The sequence below is a fragment of the Rhyacophila brunnea genome, unplaced genomic scaffold (genome assembly GCF_057557595.1).
Source record: "Rhyacophila brunnea isolate RB1 unplaced genomic scaffold, BYU_Rbru_1.0 scaffold_22, whole genome shotgun sequence".
Taxonomy (NCBI): Eukaryota; Metazoa; Arthropoda; class Insecta; order Trichoptera; family Rhyacophilidae; genus Rhyacophila; species Rhyacophila brunnea.
The window spans coordinates 30281516-30303207 of NW_028232882.1; the positions used below are offsets into that span (position 1 = coordinate 30281516).

Below are 21692 nucleotides of genomic sequence, written 5' to 3' on the forward strand. Positions count from 1 at the left end.
TAGAGCGCCATACCGCCATTAATCTTAGTTATAGGTCGGGGGCGTACCAAAGATCCTGGCTTGGGGGCCCGCTTCAGGGTGTGGGGCCATGTATAATAGTCATACTTAAATCAAAACGGGGCGCAATGATTAAACTTTCTTACATGTTCATTGGCGAATCGACCATGTCGGGGCAGTGACGTGACGTGGCTACCCGAAGTGTGTACGTGTACATAACAATTATTATTACTTTTACATTTGCATATGAATTTATAAAAACGATTGCATAACAGTACGAGTGTATGAAACAAAACATATATCAATGTTACAAAGCTCACATGAATGTATACCCCGCTTACACGTGCGTGGATTTACTGCTGACAGTACGTAATATCGCGGCTATAAGACGAAAAATGCACCGTAAACACGTATTATCGTGCAAAATGGAAGATTGCATGCATGAATCAAAAAAGTTCAGAAGCTTTATAATTTTCACGTGACAATTATTGGACCGTGCGATCACAGTAGAAATAAAGTGGCGAACCTGCCGGTAAAAAAATGAATTACACCGCGCAGAGACTCATTTTGAGGTTAACCGATTTTCACGACCTGTCAAATAGTACCATACAATGATAACATCGCGTCTCGCTCACTCTTGAAGAATGAGATTGGCGAGACAGTCGGCACGTTTACGTGTAAACAGAGTTATTAGCGCGATAGTTTAAACTATTGGTACAAGTAAATCCATGCACGTGTACAGGTGCTATTACTACACAAAAGTTTAAATGAGTCAATCCAATAATTGAGTAGGTAGTTACCTATCACCTATCATAGTGGTAATTAGGACGCCTTTGTCTGACCATTTGGTTAAATCCGACAGGTAGATTAACCGTACCAACGTAATCAACTTTCGAATCGCTTAAAATCGTTAGAATGTATGTATACCTCTACCATTCGGCATTCGCATTGTTACATAGGGTCCTAGATAAATAACGTCACACATTTTTTGGTATTCTGACCCCCCCCCCCCCCCCGTTGAAAATGATCGATTTTAAGTACCTATAATGTTCTCGCGGAATATTGTATTTATTCTCCGAAAAAAATGATATTTTGTTGGTTTTGTGAAGTCACATTTCCTATAACCCTTCATCAAAAAACAATCAGTATATTATATCAGATCCTCCCCTTAGGCGGTGACGTCAGATGAACGACCCCATATCAAAACGGGACTAATCATCCCCAACACACTATTTATTTAACCAAATTTTAATACACGAAACATTTTTTTTAAATATAAAACAATCCATCAAATGCCATTATAAATGAAAACAGTAACAATAATTATGTAGGTACGGTAGAACCTCGATATAACGGACTAATGCGGGTGAGAGGGTGTCCGTTAAAGCCGAAAGTCCGTTATATAGATGACGCTGCCCATTGACTGGACGCCGCAAACACTATGCAGACGGATTAGGATTTAACTCTATGTTGAATCTGTATTTTTTTTTCTCTCACAGTCTTACAGCCAGTCAGTTTAGTCTGATTAGCGCTGATTCTTTTGATCATACGGTTCGTCTATTTTGACTGAAACTAAGCACCTTACACTTTTCTTTGTCGTGTCGGGTCTTCAATAGCTACAATGTGTCGCTCCAGAAGTTGGCGAAGGCAACACCATTCTCCTCGGCTTGTAGGATCTCGTCGAAATTGCAGCTTACTGGGCAACCGTGTATGAAAAAAGGTGCTTCATGCTTTGCATTTCACCGCACTCGCAGGTTTGGTCATCGGAAAACCCCCACTTCACCATGTTGTCTCGAGTGCGCCCTACCATGGTTCACAGTCTGTTTAGGGCTTTCCATGTACGATACCCGAGACTGGCTCCAGGTGGGAGATGCTCTGCCGGCTTTACCCAATCTTCGAGACCCTCAGAGGCTAGGTTCGCCTCCAATGCGGATAGTCTATCTTCTTCGGGTGAGACGGTCAGAGGCATGGTTGTCGCCATAAAGCTTCTTCGGGATTTTAGCCTTGTTAACACTATCGAGGTTCGTAAGTTCTAGTTGCCAAATGTGATACCTACCTGAACTGAACTAATCCTTTGGCAAGTCCATCTGATTATTTGATCGAGCTAATCATCTTGTTAATCTGTTTTCGTGTACCGTTTGTAGTATACTCAAATAGAAAAAAGTGCTTCTTTTTTTATAAATACTAGGTATAACTGGCGCCCAACGTGGGCCCAAACCATTCTATACTTTTCGAAATATTATCGAGCGCTTCAGTTTGTACAATTTTGAATTTCGAACGCTGGCAATGTTTATCAACAATATTCTTTACTGTTCTTTATTCAAAATCATAAAACATAACATCAAAAGTCATAACATATATAACATAGTGTTGCATTATCGTCATTTTAACTCATTAACCTAATCAGTGATAAATATTAACAGTTGAATCGGCTTCACCTCTACTACTTAACATTACGTTATGGCCTCTAGCTAGATTGTAAAATCCAGATAATCTAATAGGTAGGTAGCTACAGCAATTTCATTGACAGACTCAGGTCAAAGACCTAGCGAACTAGTATTTTTCAATACATAGTAAGTCATAAACTTACTATAAAACAATATGGTAAAAATATTAATAACAGATTTGCATTATGAAGCAATAATAACTATAGATACATAATGTACTACATTACCTTTTGGCGTAGATTGTTTGCTAGTGTGGTTGCATAACAACTCCTCTCGCGTTGGTTTGAAAATCAACGCGAAGAAAACCAACGTCTTGTGCAATAGCACCTGTCCTGATCCAGATTACCCTCTGATTAGCGATGGACAAAACATCGAGAGCGTCGACAGGTTTAAGTACCTGGGGGTACACATGACGGGAGATGGCATTTTGCAGAAAGAGCTTGCTATCCGAATGGGAATGGCTGGAGCAACATTCAACTCGATGCGAAATGTCTGGGACTCACGATTGTACTCGGTCAAAACCAAATGCCGCCTATTCGACGCTTGCATTCTGACGGTGCTGCTTTACGGTAGCGAATCATGGCACCTTACGAAGGCTCAGAGCAACCGTATACTGAGCTTCGAAAACAGATGTTTGCGACGAATACTGGGTGTGCGGTGGTATGACTTTAGGAGCAACGAGGAGATAAGAGAACGCACCAAGCAGCCTCTCATCACGCTGAAAGTGAAAAGGCGACGTTGGACCTGGCTTGGCCACGTGCTGCGGATGCCAGAAGAGAACTTTAACCTGGTTGCCTGTTCTTCAAGCCAACCGGATTCCGGCGACCTGGAAGGCCGCTAAATACAATCTACAGAGTGTATATGGCGGAGCTACGGGATACTGGTTTGACCTGGAATGAAGCAAGAAGACTGGCGAGCGACAGGGATTCTTGGAGGCGCCGCGTGGTGTCCATATGCTCCAGTTAAGGGGCGGATATGGACAAAGAAGAAGAAGAGTCAAAAGCAATGCATACATCAACTATTTTATTTAAAATTAATAATAGAATAAAACACCGAGAAATGCATAGGTACACAGGTTATATAAAACATTGCAAAAAGCTTCAAACCAGAACACGGGCAACCACTTTCTTTTCCGGACTGCCAATAGAAGAAGAAAAATAACGAAATTTAGTAGTTCGACAATCCAGCTGGCATCCCTGTAGTCATTTAGTGCCCCTTGGGTACCACCCAGGGAACTCAGAAATAATGGGAACTGAAATACACAACGGGTAAGGCGATAGCAGGTAACCGACTCGAGTAAGGATGAATCCGGGTTAAACTTACACACGTGTCTAGAATACGTTTAACGTCGAATACTGAAAACTGCGCTCGGTTTATGCATTTACGCTCATTTAATGTTGGTGTATTACACACACTATTACACGTGCATAATACGTGCTTCATTTTCGTAGGACACTCACACATTCAAAAGCCTGCTTCACCATGCGGCGTATTGAATATAGCCTATTGGAATTCTATTTATTATCTGTTCTGTGGTACCACCATATGACGGCATTTGTCCACTCACCGAACAACATGTCCAGTCCACATAGTAAACGTATTTTCTATTCCAGTTTGCAAGCCTGTGCTCTTTTGGTCGTACAACCGACACGGGACCCGGCTTCCAGGAGTGAGAGGAATGGAGAGTCTTCCCAAACTGTTGTTCGTGAGGGACGAGATTATCTCCAATTATGAAATCAGGAAAACGGCCCCAGATATGGTAAGGTTTTTTCTTTCTAATATTGCAATTTAATAACTTAGTAGGTACCTAGGGAAAACCGGGCAAAATGGACCCTTCAAATAAATATGATAAAAAAACATATGAATATATTAATAATATAATGTACGGTGGCGCAGGCACGGACACAAAGGGTAATTTTCGGGCTCGGGCTCCAGATTTCATCAAATATCATATTTTTCACATTGCACGGGCTTAGAGCATACTTCAGTGAAACGGCAAATAATTTTCAACTATAGGTGCGGCGAAATTTTGGACTCGCTGGTAATCGGAGAGCGAAAGTCGAGCTGTGAACACGTAAATTTGTTTCGTGATGGCGACGGGGGTATTATTTCTTAAATCGTGTAAAGATGACTAAAAAACGTTACCCATTTACTTGAAAAAGAAAACATGTCAATGAATATAATATTATTATTGTTACTAATAGAACAATAAACAGAACATTAAATGGACGCATGTTGAATTTTTATCACAAATTATATTTCGTTCGGCACGCGTCATTTACACAATCCACGCATCGTCTAGTCACGATCTTTTTAGACCGTGCCCCAGCTGAGTTATAGCCTTAAATCATCAAAGTGGAAACTAATTGATACAAGAAAACATGTCATTATGTGAATAAATGTTGACACATTTTTATTATGTCTCTATGTCTATTTCTAGGACCGCCTTTGCAAGCAAGATCTTGACAATCTAAAAGCTTGGACATGGAATCGCAATTTCACCAGGAGCTTTGCCGAGGACCTCACCTATCAAGGGTACGACGACATCAAGTACATGGCCAAGAGGTGGCAATCTAAATTCCCAGATCTACTTCCTCCTCAGTACTCAATGAGAAACTACCAAGTAAGTCATTTATTAGTGGAAAAAATGATTATTGTACAATTGGCAGCACTGCACATCAATAAATTAGTAAATTTACATTACTGCCAAAAGTTGGTAAGTCTCAAAATCATGTTATAGAGTAATTAATTCAATTTGAAAGTTTTACATGCCCTATAAAATCTCGCACAATGCTAATTTCTTTATGCTTTATGTGCCAGTGGCGAAGAGTGGAGGTAGGCTAATAACAACTGACTTAAATATTGCATACTAAACTTCTTCAGTCATACATATTTGTTTTCATTGAACTAAGATAACAATGGTCAGACAGTGTTGGTTAGTTTTTAAAATTCAATTAAACCCTGCGTAAATTAAGCCAAAATAGATAATAGTCAAAAGCTATTAATTCATCTACCCATAAAATATCTAAAGTTATGCCATTAAATCATAATATATATAATTTTATAGATAGAAGAATATTTTTTATCTATTATGGTTTAGCTTATCCAGGGCTTAATTAATTTAAAGAAAACTAACCTAATATCATCTGTAATATCTAAAACAAATAAGTATAACTGAAAAAATGTATATCAGCTTTGTCAAACCACCCATAGCATACCAAAACTATTATGGCTTGGTTAGGCAGGGTTTAATTGATTTTTAAAAACTAACCAGCACTCCATGAACACTGTAATCTTAGTTCAATAAAAACAAATACCCTTGACTGACAAAGTTTAGTGGTCACTTTTTATGTCAGATCTCAACAGTCTACCTTCACCCTTCGCCACTGTTATGTGCATATTCTATAATATCAGATGGCCTTGAATTTTGTTTCTAACATACATATCTATACTTAAATAGACACATAATCCGTTGTTAACTCAAAATACCTAAATTAACGACTTACCAACTTTTGGCAGCACCCCACGATATTATGTTATAATCAATTAATAGAAAAAATATTCATTTATATGTTAAGGCATTATAATAATAGGTATATATTTTATTCCAAATAATAGGAAAAGCCAGAGCCTGGTTTATTAAAAATAATATGCCAAAATATAGAACAAGGGGGTTTTACATAAAATACAAAGTGTAATAAAAAATATTCCAACTATAATAATAGCAAATCTGTCAAGTGTGTTTATTCCTAAACATTATCAACTCTCTGTTACAGTTCTCTTATACTGACTCGAGGCGCACAAAAGACAGCTACCGTGCATTCTTGGATGGACTCTTCGGTAGGGATTCAATCGACATGGTTCGACCCAGACTGGCCACCGCTAACGATACTATGCTACAGGTAATAAAATATCGATTGAGAATAGTGTCACAAGGTGATAGTTCAATTATTGACAGTGGCATCTATTAATCATTCAAGAAAAGACATCATGAATAGTTGGTTTAATACCGACTTCAAATTTTACTTCATAGATGTCACTTCTTTACTACAAAAAATATGAATGACAATAATTATTACAGTTAGTAGAGAAACACACCTAGGCTTAGAAACGTTATGAGCTCATTGGGAATTTAACCCGGTATCGCTATAGCCTGGAACCCAGTAGTTTGTAACACCAAAAAGAGTTTCTTCCACAACAACTAAAACATTATTTTTTTAAAACGATTTTACAGATAGGAAAGAAACCCGTAGACGCAAAGGTTTGCAATCCTTTGAATTGAATTTCTCATCGCCTACTGGCTTGGTTGTGATGGGTACCATTATGCCATACTCATGCTTGAAACACTAATAGCAAAATTCTGTGGATTCTTTAAGTCATCCTTCCTTTCTTTCATCATCACATAACATGACGAATTTGATAGTTTCAGTAAATAAGTACATGATTTGCTAAACAAAGCATTTATTTAACCAAAACATGTATGTATAAGTATTTACTGGATACAAATAGTGCCTCAATCGATTTATTAAATTATTAGTTTCGTCAAAATAACAACAATGTTTCAAATCTATATAATAAAAAAAACCATATCAGGAAATTTGCACGTATGCAGTTCACTGTATCATTCTTCACCGTGAAATGTTGTATCGGAAATAAATGGTCATATATTAAAGACCGTCCAACCTCTTTGCGTTGTACTGAGATTCATGTCGAAATAAAACACAGTTCTTGTCGGTTTACAGGAAACCTGCGGCAAACAAACTTTGAAAATAGCCAATATACTGGATTATTTTTTAGTTTAGAAGGTTAGGTTAGGTTAGGTTAGATAAAATATCAAATCAGACATATCAAATTTAATATCTGATAACAATAATGACAGCGTTATTATCGTATTATATTTATGTTCGTATTGAATCTAATAAAATTGGAACATTATTGTCTGCAATCCATGAACAACGCGTAATTTTATCATCTCTTTCCGATAAGAAAGCTCACGGCGAACTGTGCTACGGTGAAATGTAATACGTACAATTTACATGTAACCTGAAAAAACACATTCATTTTGATACATACTGATTGTACATATTTCACTTTACCCATTTCGGCTTATTTTACTTGTAGTTGAGTGAATTCTGCAGATCCTGGATTGACGAAGTCAAGAACAACCCGGCCACCAAAGAACAAGTCAACCTCTTCACCATGAAGGAGGAATACAAAACGGTAAATATACAATCTTAAGAGAACATAATTATCAGTAGTTTAGTTAAAAATATAAGTTTACACAATGAAATATTTTTTGCCTGATATTTTTTAAAAACAAAATATTTACCCCGCCAAATATTTTTGATTTCAAAATTGTCCCGTTGACGAAAAAGTTTGTTAACCCCTGATCTAGAGCATTTTGAAGTTTACCAAATTTCACAACCAGTCAAACATTTGCGTCATAAGATGACAACAACGCGTCTCACTTACGCTTGAAGAATAAGATTGACGATATAATTATAATTATATTATAAACAGTTATTATCATGATACAGTACTCTCTCAGTAATCCGCCACCCCAAAAACCAGACAAGTGTCCAATTAGTGAAAGTGGCGAATTATACATACAAAATATGTTAAAAAATAAAACAGGTATTTTGTAAAATAGTTTTTTTTTTGAGAAATTAGCAAATTACGGTTTTATTTATAATCAAAATCAAGTATTTACTAAATTATACATATTTATAAACTAAGTTTATTAACCAAATATTAAATAGTAAATCACTGGACACAACCAGTTGTTCAGTGAGGCAGATATTCTTGAATGGCTTAGGATTCCTGGCTTTCCCTATGACCAAATGCTTCAGTTTGTGTATCCCGGTTGCATTGGAGCACGGCATAATTGTGATGCGGTCCTTGGGCCTTCTCCTCCCTGGTACATTACTTTCTTCGCAATGAACGTATGTTTTACGAAGGAGAAGTTTCCAAATATAGAGCTTGATTTTGTGCTTTCAACTAGTAAAAATAGCGGCGGATTATAATAGTTGTCGGATAATCGAGTGGCGGATTACTGAGAATGTACTGTAGGTTAATTTACATACTATTGGTGCCAGTTAATCCATGCATCTGTACAGGTACTATAATAATCATTTTCATATTGCAGCTCATTCAAAACGTGTCTTCTCACCTCGGTTACCGGTACAACTTGGACGAGAAAGTTGTCAGTGACATTTATGACATGTGCCGTTATGACAAGGCATGGGAAATCAACAAGAATTCACCATGGTGCGCTGTGAGTATGAGATTCCAGATATTCAATTTAAGTGCTGAGGATTAAGCAATTATATGTGACATTATTAAAATAACTAGACACAATTTTAATTAACACGTTAATAAACATTTTGTTTTTAACATTAAAATTAGATGAATATGCAAAAACGTGACTACGACGTAACAGAATATGTTTACTTATTTTAATGAATTGGTACCAGCTTTCACATTGCCACATATCAGTGGTGAAGACTTCTTCCTAAGCAATTATTTAATAATTACTTTCATTAAAAAAATGTGTAGTCACAAATCGATATTATTCAAGTGTCGACATATTATTTAAATTATGCACAGTGACATCTATCTATCTCAACTGAATCAATAGATTATTACAGCCTATTTGATGAGTTAAAAATGTATAGAAGACGGTGATGACATCATAAATTGAATACGTGTATTAAATAAGGCTCTAAGTACCAAAAAGTAGTATTGCCTGTAGTTACAAAATACCGAGTCATTGCAGTAAAATTTCATGAAGCAGACCTTTTGAAAAATGTAGTTTTACAGTGTGAAGCAATCACGGCAGCTTCTATAATTTTAGGTATTAAGAACTCGCAAGTGTCAACACACCTTCGTCAGCTATTTTATATTGAATGCCGTTGACCACTGCAGTGCTACTTACACCATTATAAATAAAACACGCCAACGGACTTACAACGTCGACAGGTTTAATTATTTTGCTGTATTTTTTTGACTTGCTTGAGGCACTTAGACTATAGATGAAGTTATTGGCATTGGTATGTAGAACATTTTTCCATAAAAATGTCAGTTTTTATTGTTTTGGTACTTAGCGCCTTAATTAATACACGTATTCAATTAATAATATTGTCACCTTACTATTAAGTCCTCGTAAGTCCGATATTATGGAAAAATGAAGTTTGTTCAACAAAATTTAAACATAAAAACATTTTAAATCATATCAAAACCTCAGTTCTACTAGTATGCTGTCCATCTATCGGCAAATTTTAAAAACTCGTAGGTCTCGTAGTTTCAAACATGGAATTAAAACCTCGTATTTCACAACTAGTGTTAACAGATTCATCGATTAGAGAGGTGTTTAAAATATTGTTTTAATTAAGTTTTTTCTTCCCCTTAACATTCTTTTTAAACAGACTTACGAGGTTTTAATAGTAAGGTGACGATGCGTGACCCCATACAAAAGAGTAACCGGAATCGGTTTGAAACTTGGCTCTAATTCTTTTTACTTAAGCAATTTAGGTGGTTTGAATAAAAGACTTATTTCAGTTAAATTACCTATTTGAAATGAAAAATAAAATCAAATGGTGCCCAATTAAAATCAATATTTAAATATATTAAATTAGACTGCGTACTGGACTGATCGATTATTCAAGAAGTTAACAAGATCTTCATCGGTTTCGCTAATCCACTCAGCTGGGTTCAAAAACAACCAGAGGAGGATCACGAACAGAAGAGGAACTGCTCAGGATGACCACTATAAAACAACTAAAATAATTAATAATGTTAATCCAAGTGTACTGTCATGATTGATAAACTTGTATATTTTCTCGTACAGGCTTTCACAAAAGATCAACTCCACCTATTAGAATATGTGGACGACTTGAAGTATTACTACAAAGGTGGTTATGGAAACGAGTTGAACAAGAAACTCGGCTGCTTCGTCATAAAAGATCTTCTGGAGAAGATTAAAATGATGATTGAGCGTCCAGGTAATGAAACTGCAAATTTATTTATTATTATAATTAAACAATGTCACGCATTTATTATTCAAATGGCATATCTGTAAAAAGTAAGTATATGTGAAGGTACAGTACATGGATATAAGTGAATTTTTTTGTTTTGTTCAATCCCTTGTTCAAGTTGCCGAATCCATGTACTTTTAATTGAGTTGCTTAGTCGCCAAACTCTCTCTGGACGATTTTTCAATAAAATTGGTTTTGAATGTACACATACGTAGGTCTAAAAGCCTATCAAGATGCGAGTTTTAAATTTCTTTCTTCTTTACACTGTTCAATACTATTTCTTTGTTTTTAAATGTCATGTTGTAAACATCTTAAATTTATAATTTGTAATGTTCACCGTATGCATAAAAAAATTTAAAAAAAAAATTTTAAATGCTGTTATATTAGATTCAATATCAGTGGTTCTTAACCTTTTCGAAGTCACGGTGCACTTTTGATCATAGGAAAAAATTGCGGTGTACCAAAATCAAACAATCAGAAAACAAAGAAAAATATGAGGACATAACTTTTATTACAAATTAAACAGATTACAAAACACTCAAAGAAAAAGAATATTAAAGAAAATATATACACATAATATGGAAAAACTGTAACAAAAATTACTCTTAACAAAATGGAATTTATTTGATGTGAAAATCAATAATAATTTCTGTGATACGGCATATAGGTAGCCAACGAAAGACGCGTGCGATCAATTCGGCAAAATCGAAAACATTAAATCAGGGATTTTGATTTTATTAAATTTTGGGGGCTGTACATTTTTGAAAATACTAACCAGACTCCATTGGACTTAGTACCTACCATTTATAGGTTATAAATAAGTGTGCATAGGTACCTACAAATTTTATATTTTAATTATTCATATATTATAAGTGAATTGAACCTTTTTTCTTTTTCAGACCAAGAACAGCCTACAGCAAATATTTACTTTGCCCATTCCCAGATGATGCAAGCTCTCATCACCGCATTGGGCATCGGAAAAGACTCCGTACCTCTTACGTCAGACAATTACCACACGCCGAATATCATGAGACGGCAATACAGAACCAGTCTCCTCAATCCATTTGGCGCTAATATTGTTGCAGTACTCTACAAGTAAGAATAATAATTTTTCTTATTAAACATTACAGACTCAAACCATTAAAATGTTTAGTTATCTCTTTCATAGATGGCATTGTAATGTGTCAATAATTACTGTTCTACACTGTGGAGGCCTATTATAATAATATTGTCACTGTTCTAGCAGAAGACACTAATTCGAAAAAATGACATATTGAGTTAGTTATACCAAAATGTTCCTTATTTCAAACTTTACCGTCTGGAAACCTTCTTAATAAATAAACAGTCTTTATTTTAAAGTCATCCTTTTTACGATTACTTAATATACTCACATGATAGACCATTTCAAACATTTTAACAACTTCAAAGTCAAATTACTCAAAACTAGTATTCTCCAGTTAGTGTGTTCTGCCAGAACAGAGACGATATGATCTTATTAGGATCGGACATGGTCAAAATAAAAATTAAACTTATTTGTAAAAGTCAATGGATACGTTTAATAGTGACTACCAGACCTTTGTTAAAAGTGAGTTAATTTCTTTTATTTCAGATGCGAACAAGAAGGACCCAAAATAATGTTCTTCCACAATGAACAACCCGTCGATTTCAATGGCTGCCGTGTCGGATTGTGCTCTTGGGACTGGGTTAAAGAACGTCTATCCAAAGATTCGGATGAGTGCAACATCGACTTCTGCAACAAGAACGCCGGAGAATCCATTAAAGTTTCATACACGATGAACATCCTTGCCGCTGTTATAATCACAATAATGGGATCGATAACGAGATTTAACACTTAGGCAGTTTTTAGACATAAAGAATCAATGCAACATCAACTCAAGTCCAATAATACCTTGTTTCATTCCATAGGGAGTACCAATAATTAGTACTTTCGTAAGGGCAATATCATCAGGCAGACTTATAAATAATCTATATATGAATGGTTTTTTTATCAAAAGATGTTGGAAATAAACATTTTTTATGGAGATGGAGCCTTTATACTCTATGAAACTGAAGCTGATAATTTTACTTAAATTTCACTACAAGTTGACGCTAATCCAACTTCACTAAATTGAGGCGGTCAGAGCAGAAGTGGTGTAACCTTGCTTTTCCCTCCACCACCCGCCACGTCTCTACACCCGTTATGCAGGCGTATACCGTGTATTAATGAACATTAGGCGCTCTTCAAATTTATGCTGACAGTGTCCCAGGAGCAATTTGCCAAGACCTTGGTTGGCGTGCACTAGAGTGTGCGTGATCCCTACTTTGATGTAATGTGTTACGGTCAATTCTCGAAGAGAAAAGACCTTCTCGCTCGCCGTAAAATGCTGCAAACTTTTTAAAGGCTGAAATATTTTCCCCCGTAGATACCAAGTCGCAAAGGTCGACCGATCATACAGCTGAATTTTCGTACTGTTCCATGACTCACTACCCTAAAGATTTATTCTACCGTCACGATTCAAGCATTGGACAGGCAAATTGGTACTGACAGACCAAATATCGCCAACAAAATTACACGTTTAAAATTGACAAGTTGTGAGTTGCATTGAGTTTCAATGTCTGTGTTCGCTTAGATAATAATATGATGTAGGTATGTTTTAGTATTTCAAAGTAAAGGAAGTTAGGACCATTTATACATTTTAGTGCCGCTGTTAAATTTCCATCTATAATAAATGCACTGCCAACATTATTTAACATTTATCAATGTTCTAAAAAAATAATATTCACTGAAAAAATTGTCAGTTTGGATTAATATCACGTTGAATGATTTAAAATACTTAATACATTCTTTCATAATCAAAATTACTAATTTAGATACATATTGATCTGGTACTAAGATGTATAAAAATTACAAGATAAGAAGAACTTTTTATATACAACGTTTTAAAATTTTCTTTTGAATCATATAAACTTCACTTGACTAGCTTAAACGATCAAAAAAAATTCTACTTGATAGAAATAATACTGAAATATCATTTTGACATTCATATTGATTTCCATAGTAACGCACGTATATATTAATAATTTAATTGCTAGGACCCCAGACCCCTAGCAACCAATAATGGTGTCGAAATAACTTTTCATACAAAACAGAATTAACTGAAAATGAATTCAATTATACTTAAAGATGGCTAAAAGTATTAAAAAAATTCATTAGCATCGTGTTCTGATATATTCTAAAAGTTTCAAATGTCTAGCTAGTCGGGAAGTTAGTTAAAAATCAATTGCAAGATTTGTACCGGATAAACAACTACCGGACAAATACGAATACGACCTAATAAAAACGTTGTAATAATAAGTCTTTATACTATTTGCAAGGAAATTACATTCAAATTGTTGTTTTACCGAGTCAGATAAATTTAACTGAAAATGTTAGAAATCTAACATCGGTTGAGTTTATATTGAATGATGGATGAGAGTTAAAATAGGTAATTTGCAGCATTTAACCGGTTATATGCTTTCAGCGAGTTTTCTAGCTCTATGAGGCCGTCAACGGCAGACCGCAATTTTTCACGAGCTATTTCGTCCGACTTTAAACTCAAATTACTAGCCATTGTCGATTGATTTGCATAATCAAAAAAATTAAACACACGATGACATCTGTTTGAATAATTATGAAATACAGCTATTTTATTAAGAGTTTCGCACTATATTCAACGTGTGTCGTTAAAAATCTGCGGCCTGTCAGATACTGCCATTGTTATATTGTGAGGCATAGGAAAGGTTAAAATAAAATTACCTAACATAATTTATTTAAAAGACTTACCTAATCAAACATACAAATTATATACAAAAGAAAACCAATGAATAAAGTAACTAAACCAATTATTAAAAATATTAATTAACCTGTTCCACAATCTTACCTCAATATAAATTATTGGCCTATCAAACATTAGGTCTACGTTTCGCATTCTCAAAATATAGTAATTATGTTGTGGCCAAATGCAGAAATGTCGACATTAAGTTATCCTGTAATATGAATAATATTAATAAATATGTATCCTGTTTTTCTCACTTTCATTAAGTTGTCGATTTAAGTATTACTACGCATTTAGCCTATAGTTAAGGTAACCTAATGGTGACATCTCTGCATTTGGTCAATAGACTTCAAATATTTTAAGTTAAGTTTGACAGCTTTGTTGATATTATAGTTTAATTAATATTTGTTAATTTGTTAAAAAAATTATCTTTCTTATAATGACATACCTATATTGTTCTATTTTCTTATATTCTACAAAATTTAAACTAGTATAATTATTATATTATAATTAATTTCCATCAAGTACCTCCTTTTGTTACTACTAATATTTTATAATTATTTTTGTTATGCTGTGTCCAGAATACATAAATTATGTTAGTGACGAAGACTCAATACTTGACAACATTGACTTCTTAAAAATAATTTAAACACAAGAATTTGATAACCAATATAACGCAATTATTGCCAAGAAACAGTGGATTGATTGATTAAGTAGCATGAAATTATTGCTCTATAATCCTAATCAAAATCTGTTTCAAAATAACTAGCACCATAAGTACTGTGGTAAAATAAGAAACATTTAAAAAATTTTATATATTTCTAAACTGGACATATTCTGTTTCTACTGAAATTTTCTAGTAAGGGCTCAGACACACGTCACTGCAGTTGGCATGCGTCAATGCAGGTCGTACTTGATTCCAAATGCATCTGAATTGAATCTCCAATTGGATATTTTTTGCAGTGTCATGTATTTAAGCCCTAAACCGACTATATCTATAACCACAGAACAGATAATAAATAGAATACCGATAGGCTATATTCAATACGCCGCACGTTGAAGCAGGGTTTTTGAATGTGTGAGTGTCCTACGAAAATGAAGCACGCGTTATGCACGTGCAATAATGTGTGTAATACACCAACATTAAATGAGCGTAAATGCATAAACCGAGAGCAGTTTTCAGTATTAGACGTACAACGTATTCTTGACACGTGTATAAGTTTAACCCGGATTCTTCCTTACTCGAGACGGTTACCTGCTATCGCCTTACCCGTTGGGTATTTCAGTTCCCATTATTTCTGAGTTCCCTGTCTATAACTATGCCTTCATACAATTCTAACATCTACTGCCATGTTGGTAACATTGAATGGCATAGCCGAGCGGCTAACGTATCGGCATATAATGTCGCGGGTCCCATGTTCGAATCCAGGATCTGGCAAATACACATATTGTTTTTCAAATTGTATTATTTGGAGTCAGAGTATGGACCTAGTAGGTTGAGCAAGTAGCTAACATCCATTTCTCGTAAATACAAAATTCTGTTAATACAAACCTTCGCTCTGTAGAGGCCCACATTATCATCCTATTAGGATAAGACATGGTCAAAAGTAAAGAACATCACTGTTGAAATGTATATTGTTATTATTTTCGTTTGTTATAATTATTTACACCTGTTCAACAAGCAGTCACCACTGATATGATGTTATTATGATATTAATTTGTCTAAACCTCCAAGAACCGAATACAATGTGAATATCAATTGTGTATTGTTAAACAATGCTCCATCTGTCAATATACCTTTTATACACCATATCTGGAGACAGACTAAAAATGATATATGTGTGCATTTATAACTATTTTCATTATTATTGAACAAATAAATGTAATAAATTCAAAATAAATACCTCCCCTTGTACTGCCAGAAAGAATAAATAATCAGAAATGTTTACTTATTATTACCTACCTATGTTTTATTTAGGTAAGAATTATATCCAATCTATTTTTTTCTTTAATTAAATCTTAAATCGTTTATTTTTTGTTGAACAAAAAAAATTTAATAATATCCTTGTAAAGGATAAATAAAAATAGATAAGAATTCTATTGTACATAATATAGACGTAAATCTATAACCTAATTAATCCACGTAGTACAAAATAAATGTAAAAAATATCATTGTTATCAACTTGTTGACAAGAAAACCTCATTATTAATAATTCATTAAAACCATTTGTGTCTTATAGGTAGAGCTGAGAGATAATGTTATTTTTCATTTGTTATGTAATCATCCATTTATAAAAACAATAAAAACTATTTAAGTTAAAATAGAAAGATATATTTTTTAAATCCCCTCCCTTATAAAATCTACACTTACTTCACGTCATAGAGGATTTTAGTAGCTGATACCTAAATTGAATGTGATTACTGATTACATATTTACACACTAGATGACGTCAATTCTAGACTCTAGTACTTTCATGATGGTGTGGATAGGGATTGCAATACTGAATAAAAATGTCAATAACGGTTTTTCGGTATTTCTTATTGAATACCGGTATTTCTTCAACATTAAAAAAAACAGAAGTACCTAGGTGCTTATCAATAAATATAGCTATTAAAATCTTTTAAAAATATTATTTTATAGCAAAAACCTACATACCTACATTTATTATGTTGGCATTTAAAAATATGTATTGATCATAATTGTAGAACTAGTGATTTTTTACAAAAAATTTGAATAAGTATATTGATAATTTTAACAAAAGTCCTCAAAATTTCATAAAGTGCAAATAAGTCCGGCTGCAGGAAAAAGCTTCTTAAATTCAACGCTTGTACAGTCATCAATAATTATAGAAAAATTGAACATTTTTGTCACGGATGTTTTCTATTTCGAAATAATATTATAATAATTACTCGCGACAATTACTTATATAAATATATTTGATGAAATTTGTTTTATTATTTTTTCACCTCTGTTTGATTCACTCAATATATTAGCATTTTGGCAGCACATAACGTATAATTCATTTTCAAAAACGTAAAAGAGTGTGCTTTCTTAAAAGGGGACATGCTCAGCGTACGTCAAAATGGAGCTTTTATGCTATTTTCAAAGCATGATCCTGGACATTCCTTAAACGTTGTAGATAATCTATTTACATAATTATGAAGCCTTATTATCCTTTATATTTAATTTAAGCATTGATGGCTGCAAAGTATTTTTATTACGTAAAATAGCATTCTTTTAAACCTCTCGCTGTAATGTTTTAGAATATAGTCATATTTCAGCACGTCCATGTGAAGTGGTGTTAGGATTTTTTATATTTATTAATTTTTGAAAGCATTTATAAAACCATTAGTAAAATTTATGTCGACATTATTATAGTGAAATATTTACAATAAAAAATTATATTGATAATCTCTGTGATCCCAAATTTGACAAGAATTATGCATTTTATTATTCAAAAAATGGGCAAGATTTACACATTTAAAGATAATTTTAAAGATACTGATTATAAGCTTTGTCTTTGACGATTCAAATGTGATGAACATTTTACGAATAATGTTTGCTTTATAATAACTATTGACCTAAGAATAAGGTAGTATTTTTTTAAAATACACCATTTCTATTGGCATTTCCCAGTGGCTAAGCTACAACATACGGCCGTAGCCATAAATTGAAAAACGATAAATGAAGTAGAGAGTAAGATCATGGTAACGCGCGTGTTTGAACATGTACCGTTAAAAAAAACGGTTAGGTAGGTTAACTATTTACTAACGTTTTTTAGTCATCTTTACACGATTTAAGAATTAATACCCCGCCGCCATCACGAAACAAATTGACGTGTACATAGCTCGACGTTCGCTCTCCGATTGTCAGCGAGTCCAAAATTTCGTCGCACGCATAGTTGAAAATTATTTGCTGTTTCACGGAAGTACCGCCTTAAGCAGAATTGAATTCATTTTCGGTTAATTCTGTTTTGTATGGAAAGTTATTTCAGAAAAATCCGTAAAAAGTAAAAGACTATTATTGGTTGCTAAGGGGGTGGTCCTAGCAACTAAATTATTAATATATACGTGCGTTATATTAATGCATATTGAGCGTAATAATTCACTTGAAAATTTAAAAACGTTGTATATACAAAGTTCTTTTTATCTTGTGATTATTATATACCTATTCGTTTTCCTCATGACGGCAAACAAACTGCAGTAATCTACATACGTAAAAATAAGCATACCAAAATATTTCGGAAAATATTGGAAGAGAATATTAAATTTTCCACCTGCATCACTAGTCATAACTAATGCCATAATTATATCTGGACCCAAGAGGTTGAGTGGGTTAACTGCACAAGTACCATATGAATGACAATGAACCAGAAAAGAGAGTAATGTCGCGAAAGGGAAGAAAAAGAGACAAGCCGAAAAATTGCTGACCAAACTACCGATCAGTGGCAATAGGGAGGGCGATAACTATAATCAACCAAATTGCTTCGGGTGTTGATATATTCCACTTGCGCGAGGGTGAGTTTAGATCATGGGTGGCCAACCTTTTCAGCAACTGGGCCAGATTCTAAAAATGAGACCTCCTACCGGGCCGCACAACCATTTTTTTATTATACAAAACAAAAAAGAAATATATATTAATAAAATAAAACAAATATGAGAATCCAACATATTTATTAGATTAGACTTTTTTTTAAATAATAAAAAATAAACAAAATAATATAAAAATAATAAATTTTAATGAGAAGTTTGATTTTGTGTGGCAGAACTAAGTGCATCAATATCGATATCGATTGAGGTTGTTCCTACACGCAAACAGTTTTCCAAATGCACATCAGTGATTTGTGTTCTCACTCGGGATTTGATATGCTTCATCCGACTAAAAAGCTGTTCACACGTGTAGGTGTTTCCAAATAGCGAAATCATCATTAGAGCATGTTTGTAAAATTAAGGATATTTCTCCTTGTCCATATATGTTTTGTAAAACTCTTCCAAACCAACCTGATGGAATTTCTCCTTCAACTGTTTATCGCAACATATTTCACAATGTTCCATTTGTAAATTTCCCGGTAATAAATTCACGTCTACGGAAAATGGAGTTGCAAATGCAGCAAAAAGTATACAGTGCGTTTTAAAATCTTGAGCCATTATCGAATCTCAAGTTGCGAAATTAGCACATCTAGCGGCAGCATTTGATATCATTTTTATTTTCTCACTGCTCCACGGGCCACAAGTTGACGGGCCGCGGGTTGGCCACCCATGATTTAGATGGACGCTATTTTATAGATTCTTAAAATAGGGTCACCTTAGCAAACTCGGCGTACTTCTTTGACATTATGTATAATTGTATTTTCACTGCTTTTGTATGTTTGTACTTATTATGTTCTCTTTTTATATTTTCATTTTTATCCCTTTTATTACTTTTATTTTTCTTTCTTCTTTATAATAGTGTGTTATGTTATGTTGTGAACGTCTTAAACTTATAATTTCTAATGCCCACAATATGTAAAAAAAAATGAATTGATTTGAATTGAATTGAATTAAGATTCGATATAAATAGTGCATACTAAACTTTTACAATTTGAAGATCGATAAAAAATATTATTCTGTCTATAAAAAATATCTAAAACTATGTATGGTTTAATGGTATAGTTTTAGATATATATTTTATAGATAAGAGATCCTCATCAATGACACTCAGCTCGAACAGGTGAAAAACTACATCTATCTGGGACAACAAGTGTCTATTATTATTATTATTAATATTGATGAAATTGTTCGCAGAGTAAAGCTAGGCTGGAGTGCTTTTGGCCGCCTGAATAATGCTCCCCACTGTGCCTAAAGCTCAAAGTGTTCAACCATCGTGTGGTTCATTGACGTATGAAACGTGTGAAACATGGACCCAAACTAAAAGAGAGATCCAGAAACTTAGAGTAGCACAACATGGTGTGGAGAGATGCATGCTGGGCATTACGCGAAAGGACAAAAATAACATGAGTGGATAAGGAGACAGACAAGGGTTTGCGATGTAATAGAGTTCGCGAAAACTCTCAAATGGAAATGGGCTGGACACATAGCTCGAAGAAGGGACGGGACAATCGTTGGACAAATTTAATCATCCAGTGGTATCCAAGAGGTACAAAATGTCCGCAAGGTAGATCTAGAGGCGGCTAGATCGATGAAATGATAAAGTTCTACGGAAGTACGTGTCAACGCAACCCACAGGATCGAGAGAAGTGGAATCAGTTTGGAGAGGCCTTAATCCAGCAGTGGATAGATTCAGGCTGATGATGATGATGATAGATAAACGATTATTTTTCTACTATTATCTACTATGGTTTAGATTAGCAGGTTTTAATTGACACACACCCTCGTTGGCCTCGCGGCCTAAGCGTCAGCCCATAACGCCGTGGGTCCCAGGTTCTAATCCTGGGTATGATAAGTACACAATATATTGTTTTTCAATTTGTGTATGAGTCAGGGTATGGACCTAATAGGTTGAGCAAGTGACTGACACCCATTTCTCGTAAAAACAAAATCTGTTAATACAAACCTTTACTCTGTGGAGGCCCATAATTTATTAAGATCGGAAATGGTATTTTTACAACGTTTTTATTAAGTCGTATTTATTTGTCCGGTGGTTGTTTATCTAGTACAAATCTTGCAATCGGTTTTTAACTAACTTCCCGACTAGCTAGACATTTGAAACTTTTAGAATATATCAGAACACGATGCCAATGCATTATTTTAATACTTTTAGCCATCTTTAAGTAGAATTCAATTCATTTTCAGTTAATTCTGTTTTGTATGAAAAGTTATTTCGGAAGAAATCCGTAATCCAATCCACTATTATTGGTTGCTAAGTGGGTGGTCCTAGCAACTAAATTATTAATATATAAGTGCGTTACTATGGAAATGAAAATGACATTTCAGTATATGTACTATATTTGTTTGTTTGTTTGTTTTTTATTTACTTCATATCAAGTACAAGTTTGAGCATAATAATTCAACAGAAAATTTAAAAACGTTGTATATAAAAAGTTCTTTTTTATCTTGTAATTATTATATAAACAGTATAGGTATAACAAAATCTATAACACTGAATACCGATTTGTAAAGCATCCACTTCGTATAGAAACATGTGTAGCGAATACAAATTGCATTTAAACCATCTCATCTCTCGGGTCAAGATAATATGATAAACATAAATATTTACATAATCCGAAAAAAAAACCATTAACTTTGCCACATGGAAATATTTCTTAACCAAAACAGTTACGCACACTGAACACCTGTGATCGATATTTAAAAATAGTGTAGCCAATTTTTATTACGTTTTTCTCGAAATAGTATCTAGACTACTGCGCCTCTCGCTGTGTTCAGTATGATAAAAAAAAATC

At 34.1% G+C, this 21692-nt stretch overlaps 1 protein-coding gene across 1 annotated transcript in view; it reads left to right on the forward strand.

Moving 5' to 3' along the window:
* LOC147070329 (multiple inositol polyphosphate phosphatase 1-like) overlaps positions 1-14357 on the forward strand; it is a 40104-nt gene extending 25747 nt beyond the window's left edge. Inside the window, exons 3-10 of the mRNA XM_085949420.1 lie at positions 4058-4203; positions 4885-5067; positions 6221-6346; positions 7566-7664; positions 8590-8718; positions 10291-10444; positions 11377-11572; positions 12087-14357. Of these exons, the coding sequence (XP_085805546.1) occupies positions 4058-4203; positions 4885-5067; positions 6221-6346; positions 7566-7664; positions 8590-8718; positions 10291-10444; positions 11377-11572; positions 12087-12333 (1280 nt within the window). The 3' untranslated portion in view covers positions 12334-14357. The remainder of the gene's footprint in view (positions 1-4057; positions 4204-4884; positions 5068-6220; positions 6347-7565; positions 7665-8589; positions 8719-10290; positions 10445-11376; positions 11573-12086) is intronic.
* The last annotated feature ends 7335 nt before the right edge of the window (positions 14358-21692 follow it).